The sequence below is a fragment of the Pseudophryne corroboree genome, chromosome 1, assembly GCF_028390025.1.
Source record: "Pseudophryne corroboree isolate aPseCor3 chromosome 1, aPseCor3.hap2, whole genome shotgun sequence".
NCBI lineage: Eukaryota > Metazoa > Chordata > Amphibia > Anura > Myobatrachidae > Pseudophryne > Pseudophryne corroboree.
The window spans coordinates 1,244,689,669-1,244,714,676 of NC_086444.1; the positions used below are offsets into that span (position 1 = coordinate 1,244,689,669).

General features: G+C 45.7%; 1 protein-coding gene across 1 annotated transcript in view; it reads left to right on the forward strand.

The window, feature by feature from the left end:
- LOC134931831 (mucin-2-like) overlaps positions 1 to 14,296 on the forward strand; it is a 121,222-nt gene extending 106,926 nt beyond the window's left edge. The window contains exons 10-12 of the mRNA XM_063925586.1: positions 111 to 237; positions 1,136 to 5,972; positions 11,988 to 14,296. Of these exons, the coding sequence (XP_063781656.1) occupies positions 111 to 237; positions 1,136 to 5,928 (4,920 nt within the window). The 3' untranslated portion in view covers positions 5,929 to 5,972; positions 11,988 to 14,296. The remainder of the gene's footprint in view (positions 1 to 110; positions 238 to 1,135; positions 5,973 to 11,987) is intronic.
- Positions 14,297 to 25,008: the final 10,712 nt, after the last annotated feature.

Sequence of the window (25,008 nt, forward strand, 5' to 3'; positions counted from 1 at the left end):
TATGTTTCCAGATTAAATAATTCAGAAGGAAATTAAACAGTTTTAAAATGTAAAGTTTTTGAGGTGTGAGGTGGTCATGTCCCTCAGTTATGTTCTACATATTCCCACAGGAGGCAGCTTCCCTTCTATCGCTCAGGTCCATGAATCCTCGGGAGTTCTTCCGTCAGCAGGAACGTTCAGTGTCCAGCTCACTCTCACCACCATCCACACCCAGCTCTCCATCTAAATCCCCTTCTGGTAAATAAGACCTGTCTATATGTTACAATCAGATGGTTCTCCAAAGTCTATTCTGCGGGTCAATGATCAGCCTAGGGGGTAAATGGTCAGTCTATGAGTGGGGTAAATGGTCAGTCTATGAGTGGGGTAAATGGTCAGACTATGAGTGGGATAAATGGTCAGTCTATGAGTGGGAAAAATGGTCTATCTATGATTGGGGTAATTGGTCGTCCTTTGAGTGGGCCAAATTGTCAGTCTGTGAGTGGGGTAAATGGTCAGTCTATGAGTGGGATAAATTCTCAGTCTACGAGTGGGGAAAATGGTCAGTCTATGAGTGGGGTTAACGGTGGTTCTATGAGTGGGGTAAATGGTTGTCCTTTGAGTGGGGTAAATGGTCTATCTATGAGTGGGGTAATTGGTCGTCCTTTGAGTGGGTAAATGGTCATCCTTTGAGTGGGGTAATTGATCGTCCTTTGAGTATGGTATATGGTTATCCTTTGAGTGGGGTAAATGGTTGTCCTTTGAGTGGTGTAAATGGTCATCCTTTGAGTGGGGTAATTGATCGTCCTTTCAGTATGGTAAATGGTTATGCTTTGAGTGGGGTAAATGGTTGTCCTTTGAGTGGTGTAAATGGTCATCCTTTGAGTGGGGTAATTGATTGTCCTTTGAGTATGGTAAATGGTTATCCTTTGAGTGGTGTAAATGGTTATCCTTTGAGTGGGGTAAATGGTTGTCCTTTGAGTGGTGTTAATGGTCGTCCTTTGAGTGGGGTAAATGGTCGTCCTTTGAGTGACGTAAATGGTCATCCTTTGAGGGATGTTAATGGTCGTCCTTTGAGTGGGGTAAATGGTCTATCTATGATTGGGGTAAATGGCCAGTCTATATGGACAGTACCTGATATTTTCTTTTTCACTTCTAGGTTTTTTCAGCAGACCAACATTGCGATACCAGCGCAGTAATACAGAATCTGTCTTGTCTTCCACATCCCGAAGTCCAAATTACATGTATGGTTTCCAAAAAAGAGACTCATTCAGTTCTCCTTCACCTCACACCCCCCAGCCATGTTCTCCAGCCTTCATCTTCTCCAAGTCTCCCCTGCCTGTCACCTCTCCCAAGGTGGACTCTTTACCTACATTCATACCGCCTCCAATTACCACCACTCGAGCCAGTCAGTCACATTATAAAGGGAGTTCTCCAACTCATAATACATCACCAAAGTCTGTGTCTAGCGATTCACTATTTAGAGCTGAATATATACCCCCAGCAGAGCCTCAGCAACTCACTAACTCCCCCCCAAACACCAACCCTCAGACAAGACCTGTACCCCATAACATTATACCACAAGCAAACATTCAGCAAACTTCTGTCTTGTCAAGTGGTATATACAAAGCTGAGCTTGTGCCTGTTGATTCTTTATCAACATCTCAATCTGAGGTCCAGGAAAAAACAATTATGGAAAAGTCGTATGGCGCAAAATCACCAACATTCGACAAACCATCTGCAATAAAGGCCACCGTCTCTATTTCCACTGCTATGACTGAGATAGCTTTTGCTAGTGCAACACCTATTACAGAAGCTATAATTTCTACTGACCCCCTCAATACAGATGTAATAGCGCCAAAATCTACCACAGATGCTACACAGCCAACTACTAAACCGGTTGTAGAGGTCAGGGTGCCTACTCCGACTGGACTGGTCTCAGTTTCTTCTGCTCCAGCCGCCGAAGAGGCGACTTTTCAATCATCCTCCATTCTGAATGTCACAGAGAATAAATCAAATTTTATTCCACCCAACAGAGGTGACACATTTCCCACTACTAGCACTGTTATTTTTCCTATGGATTCTGTCCCACCTGCTGCTTCACTGATAGCAGACAAATGTCCTCTTTCAACCCCTTTGTCATCGTTTTTATCCTATGTGGGTCCTAAACCCTATGCCCCATTTAGTACAGAGACAACTATCCATAACACTTTAAAGACCTCACCAGTTGCTTTTGCACTACGTGATGATGCTCTGCTTTCTTCCTCAGGATCCATAAAGTACCTCAATGAGGTTCCACCTTATAAGACTTTATCTAATCCAAAACTGGAGACTTTACCCAAATCTTCTACCTATCCCTGTATATACTCACCTGAATCTCCAGGTGAACCTCACAATAACCATGATGAGCCTCCACTAACTGAATCCTTACTTTTAGCTGTCTCCTTTACCAGTAATGCTTCACCTAACCCAGAACCACTTGATAACCAAACTGAGGTTTCACTACCTGAATCTTTATCTGTATCTGCCTACCTTCCTACTGATGCCTCACCTAAACCAGAACCCAAAAATAACCAAATTGAGTTTTCACCACCGGAATCTTTACCTGTATGTGCCGAACTTCCTACTGATGCCTCACCTAAACCAGAACTCTATAATAACCAAGCTGAGGTTCCACTGCAAGACTCTTTACCTGTTGATCTGTCCCTTCCCACCTATGAATCACCTGAACATGATAATAATCAAACTGATGTTCCTCTGCCGTCATCTATACCTTTAGCCATCTCCTTAGCCACTGATGTCTCACCTGAGTCTGAACCCAATAATAACAAAACTGATGTTTCACTACCTGAATCTTTGCCTGTATCTGCCTACCTTCCTACTGAAGCCTCATCTAAATTAGAACCAGGTAAAAACCAAACTGAGGTTCCTTTTCCTGAATCTTTACCTATAGTCGTTTCTTTTACCACTGATGACTCACCTGTGCCTGAAAACAACAAAACTGAGGTTCCACTACCTGAGTTTTTACCTGTTGCGGTCTCCTTTTCCACCAATGAATCACATGAACCCGAAAATAACCAAACAGAGGTTCCTTTACCTGAATCTTTACCTATAGCTGTCTTCTTTTCTACTGATACCTCACCTGAGCGTGAATCGGTTAATGACCAAACTGAGGTTCTACTACCTGCATCTTTACCTTTAGTCGCCTCCTTTCTTACTGATGCCTCACATGAACCTGAACCAAATAATAACCAAACTGAGGTTCCTCTACCTGTATCTTTACCTATAACTGCCCCAGTTCCCACTGATGCCTCACCTGTGCCTGAACCAGAAAATAACCAAACTGAGGTTCCACTACCTGATTTTTTACCTGTTGCTGTCTCCCTTTCCACCAATGAATCATGTGAACCTGATAATAAACAAATTGATGTTCCTTTACCTGAATCTTTACCTACAGTTGTCTCCCTTCCCACTGATGCCTCATCTAAATCAGAATCTGGTAATGACCAAACTGAAGTTCCTCTATTTGAATCTGTACTTGTGTCTGCCCTCCTTCCTATCGATCCATCACCTGTGCTTGAACCAGAAAATAACCAATATGAGGTTCCACTACCTGAATCTTTACCTATAGTCATCTCACTTACCACTGATGCCTCATCTAAACCAGAACCTGATAATAACCAAGATGAGGCTCCACTGCATGAATCTTTACCTGTTGCTCTGTGCCTTCCCACCTATGAATCACCTGATTATGATAATAACCAAATTGAGGCTCTTTTACCTGAATCTTTACCTATAATTATCTCACTTACCACTGATGCCTCACCTGAGCCAGAATCCAAAAATTACCGAACTGAGGTCCCTCTACCTGAATCTTTATCTGTAGCTGTCTCCCTTTTCACTGATAGCTCACCTGAGCCTGAACCAAATAATGATCAAACTGAGGTTCCACGACCTGAATCTTTACCTATAGCTGTATCCCTTCCCACTGATGCCTCACCTGAGTCTGACTACGATAATGGCCAAACTAAGGTTTCTATACCTGAAACTTTGCCTGTAGCTGTCTCTCTTCCCACTGATGACTCACCTGAGTCTGAAACCAATAATGGCCAAACTGAGGTTTCTATTCCTAAAACTTTACCTGTAGCTATCTCCCTTCTCACTGATCGCTCACCTGAGCCTGCACCAAATAATGAACAAACTGAGGTTCTACTACCTGAATCTTTATCTATAGCTGTCTCCCTTCCCACTGATGCCTCACCTGAGTCTGAATCCAATAATGGCCAAATTGAGGTTCCTTTGTCTGAAACTTTACCTGTAGCTGTCTCCCTTCCCACTTATAGCTCACCTGAGCCTGAACCAAATAATGATCAAACTGAGGTTCTACTACCTGAATCTTTTCCTATAGCCGTCTCCCTTCCCACTGATGTCTCACCTAAATCAGAACCTGATAATGACCAAACTGAGCTTCCACTTCCTGAAACTTTACCCACATCAGCCTACCTACCCACTGATGTTTCACCTAAATCCAAAGTGAATTATAGCGAAACTGAAGTTCCATTGTTTGCTCCTTTACCTCTATTGGAATCCCTTCACAGCAATGGCTCACCAGAATCTAAACCATTTAATAGCCAACCTGAGATTCCTCTTTCTGAACTATTACCTGTATCTACTTACCTTCTCACTGATGCCTCACCTAATTGTGAACACAATAATAACAAAACTGATGTTCCCCTACCTGAGCCTTTACCTTTATTTGACTACTTTCTTACTGATGGTTCATCTGATTCTCAACCCAATAATAACAAAACTGAGGCTTTACTTATTGAGTGTTTACCTTTATTTACCTCCAATTTCACTGACGGGTCGCCTGAATCAGTACCTCATAACCAAACTGAGGTTTTAATACCTGAATACTTACCTATACCTGCCAACCTCCCAACCGATGCCTCAACTACATCTGAACTCGATAATAACCAAACAGACATTCCACCAATTGAGTCTTCACCAGTAAATGATTGCATTCTTACTGAGCACTCACCTCAATCCAATAACTGTCATATGGAGGATCCACTAATTGACTCTTTAACTCTCTTTTACTCTGTCCCCATTGACAACTCACAGGAATCTCAATCCAGTGATCACCAAACTGAGGTCCCAGTATTTACATCTTTACCGGTATTTGACTCGCTTCTCACTGATAACTTACCTGAATCTCAGCCCAATAATGATCAAAACCACCATGCCTCCTTTGTTACTAACAACTCACTGAAATCTCAGCCTAGTTATGATGACCAAGTTGATGTTCCACCAGTTGACGTTTTACTTGTATCTGCCTCACTGCCCATCAATGGCTCAAAGGAATTCCCCACTCAGGTCAATGATGACTTACATAGCATCTCATCAGTTGAGGCTTTACCTGTATGTGTCTCCTCTCCCATGGACAGCTCGCCTGAATACCAAGCCGAAATCAATGAGAACCAAATTGAGGTTCTGCCAAGTCAGTCTTTACCTCTGTCCTCCTCTCTTCCCACTGCCAGCTCACAGAAACCTCAACCGCAAATTGTTGACCCATATGGTGACATTACACAACCTTTGAACACTGCTCCGACGTGTGAATCACTGTCCACAGAGAGACTGATTATGCTGGAGGACACCCATCCTGGTAGCCCACCAGTCACAAGAAACGTCTCTGCATGTGAGCCACTCAACACAGATGGCTCCAAAGGCATAGTTGTTCAAAGCACAGATGATGTCATAGTCCACCATACCTTCCCCACCAATACCTTGGTAGGTGAGACTCTACCAGCAGAAGTCCTCATTTTGTATGGCTCTGTGCCAAATCCCAATGACAGCTCAGCACATGGCAACCACAAACATCCAACAGTGACCCCTCTGCAGGCAATGGAAACTGCTGATCATGACCATACCACGTCCCAGCCTTTTCTGTGATCTAAGTCCCGCATTTCAAGTGGACGACCTCTAGTGTAATAGAGGTGAGTGACCAAACCAGGGCTATTATGGCCTGACAAGAGGGTTTTCTTAGTAAACGTTATTACTATCCAGGTGTCATGCTTTCCTTTACTCACACCCTGCCCTGTCCACTTTTCTATACACTTATCCCCAGTAGTATGGACGTGCCTAGTTCTTATGTTATGACTGCTGTGGAGTCAGGAGCATTGTGAAGAAATAAACGTGTTTTATTGTAAGGAACACACAGTCCTGGCAATGCAGGATAAATGGAAACTTAAACTTAGTAAGCTCAGGGTGTGTCTGGATCACAGATACACTGAATGAACATTGCAGAAATGCAGAGTGAGAGGTAAGAGACCATTGCAGCTAGCTAGTTCAGGAATCAGGAGCAGCCAGGGTCTTGGTCAGGTAGCATGTAGCCAGATAGCAGGACACGTTCAGCAGGGTGTGGTATGGTATGCCGGCAGCCGGGCTCCCGACCACCGGCATACCGACAGCTGGGCGAGCGCAAATGAGCCCCTTGCGGGTTCGCTGCGCTCGCCATGCTGCGGGCACTCTATCTATTCTCCCTTCAGGGGGGTCGTGGACCCCCAAGAGGGAGAAAAGGTGTCGGTATGCCGGCTGTCTGGATGCCGGCGCCGGTATACTGTGCGCCGGGATCCCAACAGCCGGCAACCTAAATACCAACCGTTCAGCAGGATGCTGGCTAACAACAAATCCAACACACAGAGGGCCTAATTCAGACCTGGTCGCTCGCTAGCTACTTTTTGCAGCGCTGCGATCAGATAGTCACCGCCTACAGGGGAGTGTATTGTAGCTGTGCAAGTGTGCGATCGCGTGTGCAGCCGAGCGCTACAAAAAGTTTTGTGCAGTTTCTGAGTAACCCAGAACTTACTCAGCCGCTGCGATCACTTCAGCCTGTCCGGGCCCAGAATTGACATCAGACACCCGCCCTGCAAACGCCTGGACACACCTGCGTTTTTCCAACCACTCCCAGAAAACGGTCAGTTGCCACCCACATACACCATCTTCCTGTCAATCTCCTTGCGATCGGCTGTACGAATGGATTCTTCATTAAATCCATCGCTCAGCACTGATCCGCTTTGTACCCGTACGACGCGCCTGCGCATTGCAGAGCATACACATGTGCAGGAGTGACCTGATCGCAGCGCATGACTGGAAATCAGAGTGCCTGGAACACAGTGAAAACAATGACCACCAGGTGCATGGTGAGGACTGTATAGCAGTGGGGCAGGACTATATAGCAGTGGGGCAGGACTGTATAGCAGTGGGGCAGGACTGTATAGCAGTGGGGCAGGACTGTATAGCAGTGGGGCAGGACTGTATAGCAGTGGCGAAGGACTGTATAGCAGTGGGGCAGGACTATATAGCAGTGGGGCAAGACTCTATAACAGTGGGGCAGGACTATATAGCAGTGGGGCAGGACTGTATAGCAGTGGCGAAGGACTGTATAGCAGTGGGGCAGGACTATATAGCAGTGGGGCAGGACTGTATAGCAGTGGGGCAGGACTATATAGCAGTGGGGCAGGACTGTATAGCAGTGGGGCAGGACTCTATAACAGTGGGGCAGGACTGTATAGCAGTGGGGCAGGACTGTATAGCAGTGGGGCAGGACTCTATAACAGTGGGGCAGGACTGTATAGCAGTGGGGAAGGACTGTATAGCAGTGGGGCAGGACTGTATAGCAGTGGGGCAGGACTATATAGCAGTGGGGCAGGACTGTATAGCAGTGGCGAAGGACTGTATAGCAGTGGGGCAGGACTATATAGCAGTGGGGCAGGACTGTATAGCAGTGGGGCAGGACTCTATAACAGTGGGGCAGGACTGTATAGCAGTGGGGAAGGACTGTATAGCAGTGGGGCAGGACTGTATAGCAGTGGGGCAGGACTATATAGCAGTGGGGCAGGACTGTATAGCAGTGGCGAAGGACTGTATAGCAGTGGGGCAGGACTATATAGCAGTGGGGCAGGACTGTATAGCAGTGGGGCAGGACTCTATAACAGTGGGGCAGGACTGTATAGCAGTGGGGAAGGACTGTATAGCAGTGGCGAAGGACTGTATAGCAGTGGGGCAGGACTATATAGCAGTGGGGCAGGACTGTATAGCAGTGGGGCAGGACTCTATAACAGTGGGGCAGGACTGTATAGCAGTGGGGCAGGACTGTATAGCAGTGGCGAAGGACTGTATAGCAGTGGGGCAGGACTATATAGCAGTGGGGCAGGACTGTATAGCAGTGGGGCAGGACTCTATAACAGTGGGGCAGGACTGTATAGCAGTGGGGCAGGACTGTATAGCAGTGGGGCAGGACTGTATAGCAGTGGCGAAGGACTGTATAGCAGTGGGGCAGGACTCTATAACAGTGGGGCAGGACTGTATAGCAGTGGGGCAGGACTGTATAGCAGTGGCGAAGGACTGTATAGCAGTGGGGCAGGACTATATAGCAGTGGGGCAGGACTGTATAGCAGTGGGGCAGGACTCTATAACAGTGGGGCAGGACTGTATAGCAGTGGGGCAGGACTGTATAGCAGTGGCGAAGGACTGTATAGCAGTGGGGCAGGACTATATAGCAGTGGGGCAGGACTGTATAGCAGTGGGGCAGGACTCTATAACAGTGGGGCAGGACTGTATAGCAGTGGGGCAGGACTGTATAGCAGTGGGGAAGGACTGTATAGCAGTGGCGAAGGACTGTATAGCAGTGGGGCAGGACTATATAGCAGTGGGGCAGGACTGTATAGCAGTGGCGAAGGACTGTATAGCAGTGGGGCAGGACTATATAGCAGTGGGGCAGGACTGTATAGCAGTGGGGCAGGACTCTATAACAGTGGGGCAGGACTGTATAGCAGTGGGGAAGGACTGTATAGCAGTGGCGAAGGACTGTATAGCAGTGGGGCAGGACTATATAGCAGTGGGGCAGGACTGTATAGCAGTGGGGCAGGACTCTATAACAGTGGGGCAGGACTGTATAGCAGTGGGGCAGGACTGTATAGCAGTGGCGAAGGACTGTATAGCAGTGGGGCAGGACTATATAGCAGTGGGGCAGGACTGTATAGCAGTGGGGCAGGACTCTATAACAGTGGGGCAGGACTGTATAGCAGTGGGGCAGGACTGTATAGCAGTGGCGAAGGACTGTATAGCAGTGGGGAAGGACTGTATAGCAGTGGCGAAGGACTGTATAGCAGTGGGGCAGGACTATATAGCAGTGGGGCAGGACTGTATAGCAGTGGCGAAGGACTGTATAGCAGTGGGGCAGGACTATATAGCAGTGGGGCAGGACTGTATAGCAGTGGGGCAGGACTCTATAACAGTGGGGCAGGACTGTATAGCAGTGGGGCAGGACTGTATAGCAGTGGCGAAGGACTGTATAGCAGTGGGGAAGGACTGTATAGCAGTGGCGAAGGACTGTATAGCAGTGGGGCAGGACTATATAGCAGTGGGGCAGGACTGTATAGCAGTGGGGCAGGACTCTATAACAGTGGGGCAGGACTGTATAGCAGTGGGGCAGGACTGTATAGCAGTGGCGAAGGACTGTATAGCAGTGGGGCAGGACTATATAGCAGTGGGGCAGGACTGTATAGCAGTGGGGCAGGACTCTATAACAGTGGGGCAGGACTATATAGCAGTGGGGCAGGACTGTATAGCAGTGGCGAAGGACTGTATAGCAGTGGGGAAGGACTGTATAGCAGTGGGGCAGGACTGTATAGCAGTGGGGAAGGACTGTATAGCAGTGGGGAAGGACTGTATAGCAGTGGGGAAGGACTATATAGCAGTGGGGCAGGACTGTATAGCAGTGGGGAAGGACTGTATAGCAGTGGGGAAGGACTATGGGGGTCATTCCGAGTTGTTCGCTCGCAAGCTACTTTTAGCAGCTTTGCACACGCTAAGCCGCCGCCTACTGGGAGTGAATCTTAGCATATCAAAATTGCGAACGAAAGATTATCAGAATTGCGAATAGACACTTCTTAGCAGTTTCTGAGTAGCTCCAGACTTACTCGGCATCTGCGATCAGTTCAGTGCTTGTCGTTCCTGGTTTGACGTCACAAACACACCCAGCGTTCGCCCAGACACTCCTCCGTTTCTCCAGCCACTCCCGTGTTTTTCCCAGAAACGGTAGCGTTTTTTCACACACTCCCATAAAACGGCCTGTTTCCGCCCAGAAACACCCACTTCCTGTCAATCACACTCCGATCACCAGAACGAAGAAAAAACCTCGTAATGCCGTGAGTAAAATTCCTAACTGCATAGCAAATTTACTTGGCGCAGTCGCAGTGCGGACATTGCGCATGCGCATTAGCGACTAATCGCTCCATTGCGAGAAAAAAATAACGAGCGAACAACTCGGAATGACCCCCAATATAGCAGTGGGAAAGGACTGTATAGCAGTGGGGAAGGACTATATAGCAGTGGGGCAGGACTGTATAGCAGTGGGGAAGGACTATATAGCAGTGGGAAAGGACTGTATAGCAGTGGGAAAGGACTGTATAGCAGTGGGGCAGGACTGTATAGCAGTGGGGAATGACTATATAGCAGTGGGAAAGGACTATATAGCAGTGGGGCAGGACTGTATAGCAGTGGGGAAGGACTATATAGCAGTGGGAAAGGACTATATAGCAGTGGGGCAGGACTGTATAGCAGTGGGGAAGGACTATATAGCAGTGGGAAAGGACTGTATAGCAGTGGGAAAGGACTGTATAGCAGTGGGAAAGGACTGTATAGCAGTGGGAAAGGACTGTATAGCAGTGGGGCAGGACTATATAGCAGTGGGAAAAAACTGTATAGGAGTGGGGAAGGACTATATAGCAGTGGGAAAGGTCTGTATAGCAGTGGGAAAGGACTGTATAGCAGTGGGGAAGGTCTGTATAGCAGTGGGGCAGGACTGTATAGCAATTCGGCAGGTACAGGTGATTAAGCAGGGTAAACAGTGTAACTCCTACATGTGAGGAGAAAGAAAAAATGTCCAAGCAAATCAGCAGCACCTCTGGAACGATCAGTATGATTGCCGATGGACGGGATGCCGGCGGATTGAATACCGACAGCGGCATCATGTCCATCAGAATCCCGACAGCCCCCCAGCAAGCCCCCTAACCCTCCTCTGTCCTCTACCCTAACCCTCCCTTTGGGTGCCTAACCCTAACCCTCTCCGATGGTGCCTAACCCTCCTCCCCAATACCTAACCCTCCCCGGTTAGTGCCTAACCCTCCCTTCCCCGCTGCCTAAACCTAACCCTCCCCGCTTGTTGTCTAACCCTAACCTCCCCTTCTATGTGCCTAACTCTCCCTCACAGTCCCTAACCATAACCATCCAGGCCTTGCAGACTAACCCCAACCCCCCTTCTTCTGCTTAAACCTAACCTCCCCCCCTCCTGCTGTCCGGACGCCAGCGCGTCCTGCTGTCCGGACGATCGGGATGCCGGCTGTCGTAATGTGACGCCAGCATCCCGTGTGGCGTTGGTATCTCGTCGCCGACATTGCGTCTTACTTTGGGATCCCGCCGGCAGTATATCGACCGTCGGGATCCCGTCTGTCGGGAAGCTAACTGCTTCCCCCTCTGGTAACACGAGGCCATATAAACAATGAGGACAGAGTCCTAAGACTAGTACATACATCCTCCATTCCCCATGTGCTCCTCACACCTAATTCCCATTCTATAAAACAAGTAACAATGCACCTTTCTGAAAGCAGCCATTGTTTCTTACATAAACAACTTCTCAGTCTTTATATCTTTGTAGCGGTCAACCTCTTCTTCCTCACTCTATCATCTTCTTCTTCCTGACTGTATCCCAGTGACTGAGGTCACCCAAGCCTGGTCTCCACAGCACAACGTGTAGGTATGACACTGGGTTCTTCACTTACTGTCTCCTTAATTGTACCAACCTCCATACTGTATCTATCTCTGCTCATATTCTCCAGGAAAATGTCATGCAGGTTCTTAAAGTAAATATTACTGTGTAAAGTATGATCATTTGTCGTGTTTTATGAAGATGTAAGTGGTTCTCAGTGATTTTTTTTCCCCCCTGTTAGGTGTCAGGCGTTGATTATGTATCCGGGAACAAACGTGGAGCATTTGTGACCTGGGAATTGTACTTTTTTCCACAAATCTCATATCCTGGGCAGGTGACATCGTCAGAGCTCAAAGACTCGCATGGACGTCACTTCACCTTTATATAGCACCGTCAATGCTCAATAACCCCACTGACTGGATGTGAAGGGAGTTTTCATTAGTCCAACAGATTGGTCAAAAGACAGAAGATATCTGGATTTTTTACCCTTCAGTGAGAAGACATCTTAATTTCTTATCAATCAATAAAAGGACATCTGGCTTTCTCATTATTCCTCAACAAGAAAAGGTCTTCTGCTGATGTTATTATTATTATTAAGAGTTTCTTATATAGAGCAGCAAATTCTGTTGCGTTTTACAACTGGACACAATGATAAAATCAAACTGGGTACTAACAAACAGTCCCAGAGTTAGGAGGGCCCTGCTCACAAGCTTACAATCTGAAAATTGTCATTGATACACAGGGATAGGTGCTATCTATTGCATAGTTGTCCACCGGATTGCAAAGGTTCTAGGAGGGCTGCATGATATCACATCACAGCAATGATGAACCAGGATCAGAAGGAAGGGAAAGTGAAGAGAGAATATGTGAGGATATGTGTGGACTGTACTGTGGGGATATAATTGGATAGGAAAGCTTATGAAGGTTGAGTGAGCGGTTCTGGAATGTGATAAACTGCCTGAAGAGATGAGTTTTCAGGGAACCCTTGAAGGTTTGGAGACTAGGGGAGAGTCTTATTGTGCATGTTTTAGGTTTCTGTTCTCATTGTCCATCAATATGTCAAGGAATTCCATTCTGCTCAAACATCCATAAGAGGACATGTTGTAGTATCAGTGCTCTATACCTACCCACAAATGAAGGTTAATTTTTAGCTCTGTTCATCTATCATTAAATCAATGTCTTCTTTTCTCCAAAACCATTAATGAGAGGATACCTTCAACCATTAATGTGGCAGTGACTCCAGTTCTCATAAACCAACGATGAAAGGTTACCTTCATCCATTAATGTGGGAATGACTCCAGTTCTCATAAACCAACGATGAAAGGTTACCTTCAACTATTAATGTGGAAATGACTGCAGTTCTCCTAAACCAATGATGAAAGGTTACCTTCAACTATTAATGTGGAAATGACTACAGTTCTCCTAATCCAACAATGAAAGGTTATCTTCAACCATAAATGTGGAAATGACCGCAGTTCTCCTAAACCAGCGAGGAAAGGTTACCTCCAACCATTAATGTGGAAATAACTGCAGTTCTCCTAAACCAACGATGACAGGTTACCTTCAACCAATAATGTGGGAACGATTCCAGTTCACTAAATACATTAATTAGAGGATACATTCAACCTTTAACATGTGAATGACTTCAGTTTTTCATCAATGAGAGAAAAATCTTCCTGCTTCCAGAGATCACTTTGCAGATAGATTTCATACTCAGGCATGCAGAACTTGATTCACAAGTGTATTAAATTGTGTCATTAGGTAACTCGAGTAATTAATATCACATTTTCTACAGAGTTTAAGGGTGTCATTACGAGTTGATCGCCCGCTAGCAACTTTTTGCAGTGCTGCGATCATATTAAATCTCGTCAAAAGTGCGTATGCACCGCAATGAGCAGGCACGTCGTACGGGTACAAATAGGATCAGTGCTGGTCGATGGATTTAACGAATCCATTCGCACAGCCGAACGCAAGGTGATTGACAAAAAGAGGGCATTTATGGGTGTCAACTCACCGTTTTCTGGGAGTGTTTGGAAAAACGCAGGCGTGTCCAAACGTTTGCAGGGCGGGTGTCTGACGTCAATTTCGGGACCAAAAAGACTGAAGTGATCGCAGTGGCTGAGTAGGTCCAGAGCAACTCAGAAACTGCAAAAAACTTTTTTGTGCCGTCGCCTGCAAAAGCGATCGCACACTTGCAAAGCGAAAATACACTCCCCTATGGGCGGCGACTGTCTGATCGCAACACAGCAAAAAGTTGCTAGCGAGCGATCAACTCGGAATGACCCCCTAAGTCACTTATGATAACATAAAGTCTTGTGTTAGTATATAGTGATCACACTGAACAAATGAGAAATGTGTAATGTGACGTCTTGACGGGATGAGACCATCACATGGCTGGTGTGGCTGGTTCACACTAAGTATCACCTGTTGTGGATATGTTGGAGAGCATCCTGTGTTCTCTATTGATTCCACATGTTGTGGCACATTTATTTAACCTGTCACTAGAAATGTATAATATAATGAGAATGATTAATAAACACACAAATTATATGACTGCTGTGATTGATGTGGTATGTAAAATGATGGATTGTGAGTTCTTCTGAAACCCATATCAGATCCTCCACCAACTTTCTCCACACCCGACCTCCATGCTCATTGTTTCTCAAGCCCAGTCCTCATGGAACCCTAAAGCTAGCTACACACTATAAAATTATTATTTTATTATGTAGTGTGTAGGCAAGAACATTTTGTCTAAAAGCAGATAAAACTGTTCCGGTTGGCCTTGACAGAAAATATCGGCCAAAAGGTCCCACTATAGTGCAGTGTCTCCATAATCTGCCCATATGTGAAGTGATTTATCCTGATTGCCTTATCCTTCTTGTGTGTGGACATATGCAAATTCATTGGAGTGTGACAGAAAATGGCAAACTGATGTGTAGCAGAGAAATGGTCAGTTTGACTTAAAAAAAATATCTATTTGGGAAACACTGATGTAGTTGGTCCTCCTATTGCAAACAGGCCTTTGAGATAATTGCAATTCTATCTATCCCAAACAACATGAGCTTGCACAGCCTAAATAGTTGTGAAACCACCTGTATGTGAGTCTCTCATGTCAGTGACAAATGTGAATATTCCTTGCTCAGGTGAAGAGAAGAAATATGTCACACTTGCCAACTGAATAAACAAATTACTACAGATGTCCTACACAGTCACTCAACCAGCGGTAACCCAGGAAAAACCTTGTTCCCATTGGATAACACCTAGCTCCAGAATCTTTTGTAACTCCTTCAATATACTTTCCTCCACCTCAGGTGAGAGGCAGTAAGCAGGCTTCCAAATTGGCCTACACTCCTCAGATTCCACCTGATGCATCATCAAGGAAATTAGACCTGGGTCAATACTGAAGTGCACCTCAGAGAGTCGTAGTACTAACTTCAGCTGTTCCCTCTGGGTGGCACCAAGCCAGTGCTACCAACTGTAGTTATTGTCACTTAGGCATATTAAAACCTTGGAAGGATTAGCACAGGAATCCCAGATCAACTTTTAAACTTGATAACACACCAGGGAAAACATGCTCCGTAGCCAAGTCCCATTCCCAGGACTCTCAGCGCAGGTAGAGGTGTCAATAGAGTACCAAAAAGTAAAAATGGGCAGACTTGATGGGCCAAGTGGTTCTTATATACCGTCAATTTCTATGTCCCTATGTAGCGCTAAATGATGATGGGCCCTGATAAGCAAATAGGTGTGGTAGATTGTGCTCCAACCTCATGGCTTCCAGGTCATACGCCATTGGGCTGACAAGCATTGGAATGGTTGGCTTAAGTCTACTGACTAGGCAAACAACGTGGGCTAATTGACTTGGACTGGGGGCATGTCAGAGGCGATTGGGAAAGTTTATCCCTAGGAAAACATTTATTTAATATTGTAACTATTAACGTCTATGGCAGAGCTTCCTAACCTCAGTCCTCAAGGCACCCTAGTTGTCCAGGTTCTAAATATATCCATGGCTGAGCACATATGGCTTAATAAAATTGATTGAGGTACTAATAAAGTCAACTGTGCCCAAACTTGGTTATCTTTATCTGGGACTGCCAGACCGGGCTGCGATTAGCAGCGAGCTGGCTTCCTGTATAAAGCCACTCCTTGCCTGAATCGTCAGCCCAATCCGGCCTCTATGGGCTGCAGACACAACCACTGTCTTTAGACACAACAATTGGTAGCAGTATGGACACTTGCCCCAGCCCCAAGCTAGCTGCAGAAGCTCCATCAGAGTATGGACTCCAGTATGAGCAATAAAGTGCCTGAGTCTGTAACCAGCTCAGCGACACCTCCGTGACAATACCAGAAGAGGACCATAAGGTGGACCATCTTCATGTGCCTGAATAGCCATCGCCCTGCCCCTACCTACTGTAGGAACACCCAAGAGATTTCGGATACTGTGTGCCTCAATCACAACTCTCCTCAAATATGTTTACAATGAAATATGGTGAAATGGAACCCTGGGGTGGAAAAAGCATTTCAGGCAATAAAAGTGACATTATGTACACAACCGGTGGAGGTAACACTTGACTTTTCTAAAGAATTTGTGGTTCAGATGTATGCATCAGAGGTAGGGGTAGGTGCCATGTTGTCCCAAAACCAAGATGAGGAGGACCACCCCTTTATTTATTTGAGTAGAAAACTCAATGAACATGAGAAGAGGTATTCTATTGTTGAAACACAGGCCTTGGCCCTTAAGTGGGCACTAGACACCTTGAGTGTTAACTCTTGGGCAGACGGATTGAACTAGTGACGGATCATGCTCCATTAAAAATGGACGTCTGCAAATAATGGGCAGAATGCCAGCGTATCAAGGTGGTTTTTAGCCTGGCAACACTTTACCTTTACTGTAGAAATTAGTGATGCACTGTTTTGCATTTTCTGTTTACTACAAGTGTTCCGCCCTCTAGGTCAAAACGGAGGAGGGGGATGTGTGACAAGATCACAGCAATAGTGGTGGAAGGCAGGTATATCTGCCCCAGGTTTCATACCTACGTGTTTTAAAACCCCCAGCAATATTATCTTGGTTCTGATGAGAGCTTTTGGATTTTAGTAAGAACCGGATCAGGGTCATGGGTTGGATGTGAGAAAAAAGGGCAGGTTCTCCATCCATTTTGGCCCAGTTCGGTTCTTTGGGCTTTTAGCCTCACAGAAGGCTTATTAGGGCTTTCAGCTGTATGGATGTGTTAAAGGCAGTCAGCCTGATCCTCTGTCTCACACTGCCTGGGAAAAAGGAGGGACGATGGAGCTCTGTGAGAGCGACCTGCTCTAGAAATCCAGTGAGCTGTGCCTGATAAAAAAACCTTCCTCTATTACTGTTAGTGAGTCAGGAATTGTCCTGTGTTTAGTTATTGCCGGACGGCAAGGTGTTTACTTTTGTTCTTTATTTCTATTTTACTGCACAAGGACAGTTGCACCAAACCAACCGACTTGTGTCATCTCTCAGCTGCCAAACACCGCCACCTGGTCCCCTGTATGTATCTATCCATCTATCTATCTATCTATCTATCTATCTATCTATCTATCTATCTATCTATCTATATATATATATATATATATATATATATATAATTAGTGATGAGCGGGTTCGGATCCTTGGGATCCGAACCCGCCCGAACTTCACCTTTTTTTTCACGGGTCCGAGCGACTCGGATCCTCCCGCCTTGCTCGGTTAACCCGAGCGCGCCCGAACGTCATCATCCCGCTGTCGGATTCTCGCGAGATTCGGATTCTATATAAGCAGCCGCGCGTCGCCGCCATTTTCACACGTGCATTGAGATTGATAGGGAGAGGACGTGGCTGGCGTCCTCTCCGTTATAGTAGAAAAGACTGAGTGACTTAGTTATAATTTTGGGGAGGATTGGGGACGGGGAGCAGCTGTTAGGGAGTACAGTGCAGGGTTTTGATTATAATACCACCAGTGAGTTTAATCCGTTGTTTCTCTGCCTGAAAAAAACGCTCCACCATATCTGTGCTCACTCAGTGTGCTGCACTGCTGCATGATATATCTGTGCTGAGTGCACTGCTCACACTGCCTAATTGTGGGGACTGGGGAGCAGTTGTAGCAGGAGTACAGTGCACAGTTTTGCTGACAGTGACCACCAGTCCAGTATACGTTTGTCTGCATGAAAAACACTCCTGTGGTGGCTTTTTTTTTTTCTTCATACTAGTTTAGCAGTCTGCTGACAGTGTCCACCAGGTCCGTTGTTATTATTATTATACAGTATATTATATATATAAGCAGTACGGTAGGCCACGGCTGTACCTACCTCTGTGTCGTCAGTGCACTCGTCGTCCATAAGTAATATAATACTATACTTACTATCCATCCATCTACATTGTATACCTGTGGTGGCTTTTTTTTTTTCTTCATACTAGTTTAGCAGTCTGCTGACAGTGTCCACCAGGTCCGTTGTTATTATTATTATACAGTATATTATATATATAAGCAGTACGGTAGGCCACGGCTGTACCTACCTCTGTGTCGTCAGTGCACTCGTCGTCCATAAGTAATATAATACTATACTTACTATCCATCCATCTACATTGTATACCTGTGGTGGCTTTTTTTTTCTTCATACTAGTTTAGCAGTCTGCTGACAGTGTCCACCAGGTCCGTTGTTATTATTATTATACAGTATATTATATATATAAGCAGTACGGTAGGCCACGGCTGTACCTACCTCTGTGTCGTCAGTACACTCGCCCTCCATAAGTAATATAATACTATACTATCCATCCATCTACATTGTATACCTGTGGTGGCTTTTTTTTTCTTCATACTAGTTTAGCAGTCTGCTGACAGTGTCCACCAGGTCCGTTATTATTATTATACAGTATATTATATATATAAGCAGTACGGTAGGCCACGGCTGTACCTACCTCTGTGTCGTCAGTGCACTCGTCGTCCATAAGTAATATAATACTATACTATCCATCCATCTACATTGTATACCTGTGGTGGCTTTTTTTTTCTTCATACTAGTTTAGCAGTCTGCTGACAGTGTCCACCAGGTCCGTTATTATTATTATACAGTATATTATATATATAAGCAGTACGGTAGGCCACGGCTGTACCTACCTCTGTGTCATCAGTGCACTCGTCGTCCATAAGTAATATGATACTATACTATCCATCCATCTACATTGTATACCTGTGGTGGCTTTTTTTTTCTTCATACTAGTTTAGCAGTCTGCTGACAGTTTCCACCAGGTCCGTTATTATTATTATACAGTATATTATATATATAAGCAGTACGGTAGGCCCACGGCTGTACCTACCTCTGTGTCGTCAGTGCACTCGTCGTCCATAAGTAATATAATACTATACTATCCATCCATCTACATTGTATACCTGTGGTGGCTTTTTTTTCCTTCATACTAGTTTAGCAGTCTGCTGACAGTGTCCACCAGGTCCGTTATTATTATTATACAGTATATTATATATATAAGCAGTACGGTAGGCCATGGCAGTACCTACCTCTGTGTCGTCAGTGCACTCGTCGTCCATAAGTAATATAATACTATACTATCCATCCATCTACATTGTATACCTGTGGTGGCTTTTTTTTCCCTTCATACTAGTTTAGCAGTCTGCTGACAGTGTCCACCAGGTCCGTTATTATTATTATACAGTATATTATATATATAAGCAGTACGGTAGGCCACGGCTGTACCTACCTCTGTGTCGTCAGTGCACTCGTCGTCCATAAGTAATATAATACTATACTATCCATCCATCTACATTGTATACCTGTGGTGGCTTTTTTTTTCTTCATACTAGTTTAGCAGTCTGCTGACAGTGTCCACCAGGTCCGTTATTATTATTATACAGTATATTATATATATAAGCAGTACGGTAGGCCACGGCTGTACCTACCTCTGTGTCGTCAGTGCACTCGTCGTCCATAAGTAATATAATACTATACTATCCATCCATCTACATTGTATACCTGTGGTGGCTTTTTTTTTCTTCATACTAGTTTAGCAGTCTGCTGACAGTGTCCACCAGGTCCGTTATTATTATTATACAGTATATTATATATATAAGCAGTACGGTAGGCCACGGCTGTACCTACCTCTGTGTCATCAGTGCACTCGTCGTCCATAAGTAATATGATACTATACTATCCATCCATCTACATTGTATACCTGTGGTGGCTTTTTTTTTCTTCATACTAGTTTAGCAGTCTGCTGACAGTTTCCACCAGGTCCGTTATTATTATTATACAGTATATTATATATATAAGCAGTACGGTAGGCCCACGGCTGTACCTACCTCTGTGTCGTCAGTGCACTCGTCGTCCATAAGTAATATAATACTATACTATCCATCCATCTACATTGTATACCTGTGGTGGCTTTTTTTTTCTTCATACTAGTTTAGCAGTCTGCTGACAGTGTCCACCAGGTCCGTTATTATTATTATACAGTATATTATATATATAAGCAGTACGGTAGGCCATGGCAGTACCTACCTCTGTGTCGTCAGTGCACTCGTCGTCCATAAGTAATATAATACTATACTATCCATCCATCTACATTGCATACCTGTGGTGGCTTTTTTTTCCCTTCATACTAGTTTAGCAGTCTGCTGACAGTGTCCACCAGGTCCGTTATTATTATTATACAGTATATTATATATATAAGCAGTACGGTAGGCCACGGCTGTACCTACCTCTGTGTCGTCAGTGCACTCGTCGTCCATAAGTAATATAATACTATACTATCCATCCATCTACATTGTATACCTGTGGTGGCTTTTTTTTTCTTCATACTAGTTTAGCAGTCTGCTGACAGTGTCCACCAGGTCCGTTATTATTATTATACAGTATATTATATATATAAGCAGTACGGTAGGCCACGGCTGTACCTACCTCTGTGTCGTCAGTGCACTCGTCGTCCATAAGTAATATAATACTATACTATCCATCCATCTACATTGCATACCTGTGGTGGCTTTTTTCTTCTTCATACTAGTTTAGCAGTCTGCTGACAGTGTCCACCAGGTCCGTTATTATTATTATACAGTATATTATATATATAAGCAGTACGGTAGGCCACGGCTGTACCTACCTCTGTGTCATCAGTGCACTCGTCGTCCATAAGTAATATGATACTATACTATCCATCCATCTACATTGTATACCTGTGGTGGCTTTTTTTTTCTTCCTACTAGTTTAGCAGTCTGCTGACAGTTTCCACCAGGTCCGTTATTATTATTATACAGTATATTATATATATAAGCAGTACGGTAGGCCACGGCTGTACCTACCTCTGTGTCGTCAGTGCACTCGTCGTCCATAAGTAATATAATACTATACTATCCATCCATCTACATTGTATACCTGTGGTGGCTTTTAGTTGTGCGCATTAAAATATGGAGAACAAAAATGTGGAGGTTAAAAAAATAGGGAAAGATCAAGATCCACTTCCACCTCGTGCTGAAGCTGCTGCCACTAGTCATGGCCGAGACGATGAAATGCCATCAACGTCGTCTGCCAAGGCCGATGCCCAATGTCATAGTACAGAGCATGTAAAATCCAAAACACAAAAGATCAGTAAAAAAATGACCCAAAAATCAAAATTAAAAGCGTCTGAGGAGAAGCGTAAACTTGCCAATATGCCATTTACGACACGGAGTGGCAAGGAACGGCTGAGGCCCTGGCCTATGTTCATGGCTAGTGGTTCAGCTTCACATGAGGATGGAAGCACTCATCCTCTCGCTAGAAAAAAGAAAAGACTTAAGCTGGCAAAAGCACAGCAAAGAACTGTGCGTTCTTCGAAATCACAAATCCCCAAGGAGAGTCCAATTGTGTCGGTTGCGATGCCTGACCTTCCCAACACTGGACGGGAAGAGCTTGCGCCTTCCACCATTTGCACGCCCCCTGCAAGTGCTGCAAGGAGCACCCGCAGTCCAGTTCCTGATAGTCAAATTGAAGATGTCGGTGTTGAAGTACACCAGGATGAGGATATGGGTGTTGCTGGCGCTGGGGAGGAAATTGACAAGGAGGATTCTGATGGTAAGGTGGTTTGTTTAAGTCAGGCACCCGGGGAGACACCTGTTGTCCGTGGGAGGAATATGGCCATTGACATGCCTGGTCAAAATACAAAATAAATCAGCTCTTCAGTGTGGAATTATTTCAACAGAAATGCGGACAACTGGTGTCAAGCCGTGTGTTGCCTTTGTCAAGCTGTAATAAGTAGGGGTAAGGACGTTAACCACCTCGGAACATCCTCCCTTATACGTCACCTGCAGCGCATTCATAATAAGTCAGTGACAAGTTCAAAAACTTTGGGCGACAGCGGAAACAGTCCACTGACCAGTAAATCCCTTCCTCTTGTAACCAAGCTCGCGCAAACCACACCACCAACTCCCTCAGTGTCAATTTCCTCCTTACCCACGAAAGCCAATAGTCCTGCAGGCCATGTCACTGGCAAGTCTGACGAGTCCTCTCCTGCCTGGTATTCCTCCGATGCATCCTTGAGTGTAACGCCTACTGCTGCTGGCGCTGCTGTTGTTGCTGCTGGGAGTCGATCGTCATCCCAGAGGGGAAGTCGGAAGACCACTTGTACTACTTCCAGTAAGCAATTGACTGTCCAACAGTCCTTTGCGAGGAAGATGAAATATCACAGCAGTCATCCTGCTGCAAAGCGGATAACTGAGGCCTTGACAACTATGTTGGTGTTAGACGTGCGTCCAGTATCCGCTGTTAGTTCAAGGGGAACTAGACAATTGCTTGAGGTAGTGTGCCCCCGTTAACAAATACCATCTAGGTTCCACTTCTCTAGGCAGGCGATACCGAGAATGTACACGGACGTCAGAAAAAGACTCACCAGTGTCCTAAAAAATGCAGTTGTACCCAATGTCCACTTAACCACGGACATGTGGACAAGTGGAGCAGGGCAGACTCAGGACTACATGACTGTAACAGCCCACTGGGTAGATGTATTGCCTCCCGCTGCAAGAATAGCAGCGGCGGCACCAGTAGCAGCATCTCGCAAACGCCAACTCGTTCCTAGGCAGGCTACGCTTTGTATCACCGCTTTCCAGAATACGCACACAGCTGAAAACCTCTTACGGCAACTGAGGAAGATCATCGCAGAATGGCTTACCCCAATTGGACTCTCCTGGGGATTTGTGGCATCAGACAACGCCAGCAATATTGTGCGTGCATTACATCTGGGCAAATTCCAGCACGTCCCATGTTTTGCACATACCTTGAATTTGGTGGTGCAGAATTATTTAAAAAACGACAGGGGCGTGCAAGAGATGCTGTCGGTGGCCAGAAGAATTGCGGGCCACTTTCGGCATACAGGCACCGCGTACAGAAGACTGGAGCACCACCAAAAACGCCTGAACCTGCCCTGCCATCATCTGAAGCAAGAGGTGGTAACGAGGTGGAATTCAACCCTCTATATGCTTCAGAGGATGGAGGAGCAGCTAAAGGCCATTCAAGCCTATACATCTGCCCACGATATAGGAAAAGGAGGTGGAATGCACATGTCTCAAGCGCAGTGGAGAATGATTTCAATGTTGTGCAAGGTTCTGCAACCTTTTGAACTTGCCACACGTGAATTCTGTTCAGACACTGCCAGCCTGAGTCAGGTCATTCCCCTCATCAGGCTTTTGCAGAAGAAGCTGGAGGCATTGAAGGAGGAGCTAAAACAGAGCAATTCTGCTAGGCATGTGGGACTTGTGGATGGAGCCCTTCATTCGCTTAACCAGGATTCACAGGTGGTCAATCTGTTGAAATCAGAGCACTACATTTTGGCCACCGTGCTCGATCCTAGATTTAAAACCTACGTTTGATCTCTCTTTCCGGCAGACACAAGTCTGCAGAGGTTCAAAGACCTGCTGGTGAGAAAATTGTCAAGTCAAGCGGAACGCGACCCGTCAACATCTCCTCCTTCACATTCTCCCGCAAATGGGGGTGCGAGGAAAAGGCTACGAATTCCGAGCCCACCCGCTGGCGGTGATGCAGGGCAGTCTGGAGCAACTGCTGATGCTGACATCTGGTCCGGACTGAAGGACCTGCCAACGATTACTGACATGTCGTCTACTGTCACTGCATATGATTCTCTCACCATTGAAAAAATGGTGGAGGATTATATGAGTGAACGCATCCAAGTAGGCACATCAGACAGTCCGTACGTATACTGGCAGGAAAAAGAGGCAATTTGGAGGCCCTTGCACAAACTGGCTTTATTCTACCTAAGTTGCCCTCCCTCCAGTGTGTACTCCGAAAGAGTGTTTAGTGCCGCCGCTCACCTTGTCAGCAATCGGCGTACGAGGTTACTTCCAGAAAATGTGGAGAAGATGATGTTCATTAAAATGAATTATAATCAATTCCTCCATGGAGACATTCACCAGCAGCAATTGCCTCCAGAAAGTACACGGGGACCTGAGATGGTGGATTCCAGTGGGGACGAATTAATAATCTGTGAGGAGGGGGATGTACACAGTGAAAGGGGTGATGAATCGGACGATGATGATGAGGTGGACATCTTGCCTCCGTAGAGCCAATTTGTGCAAGGAGAGATTGATTGCTTTTTTTTTGGTGGGGGCCCAAACCAACCAGTCATTTCAGTCACAGTCGTGTGGCAGACCCTGTCGCTGAAATGATGGGTTCGTTAAAGTGTGCATGTCCTGTTTTTACAACATAAGGGTGGGTGAGAGGGCCCAAGGACAATTCCATCTTGCACCTCTTTTTTCTTTCATTTTTCTTTGCGTCATGTGCTGTTTGGGGAGTATTTTTTTGAAGGGCCATCCTGCGTGACACTGCAGTGCCACTCCTAGATGGGCCAGGTGTTTGTGTCGGCCACTAGGGTCGCTTAGCTTAGTCACACAGCTACCTCATTGCGCCTCTTTTTTTCTTTGCGTCATGTGCTGTTTGGGGAGTATTTTTTGAAGGGCCATCCTGCCTGACACTGCAGTGCCACTCCTAGATGGGCCAGGTGTTTGTGTCGGCCACTAGGGTCACTTAGCTTAGTCACACAGCTACCTCATTGCGCCTCTTTTTTTCTTTGCGTCATGTGCTGTTTGGGTTGTATTTTTTTGAAGGGCTATCCTGCGTGACACTGCAGTGCCACTCCTAGGTGGGCCAGGTGTTTGTGTCGGCCAATTGGGTCGCTTAGCTTAGTCACACAGCTACCTCATTGCGCCTCTTTTTTTCTTTGTGTCATGTGCTGTTTGGGGAGTATTTTTTTGAAGGGCCATCCTG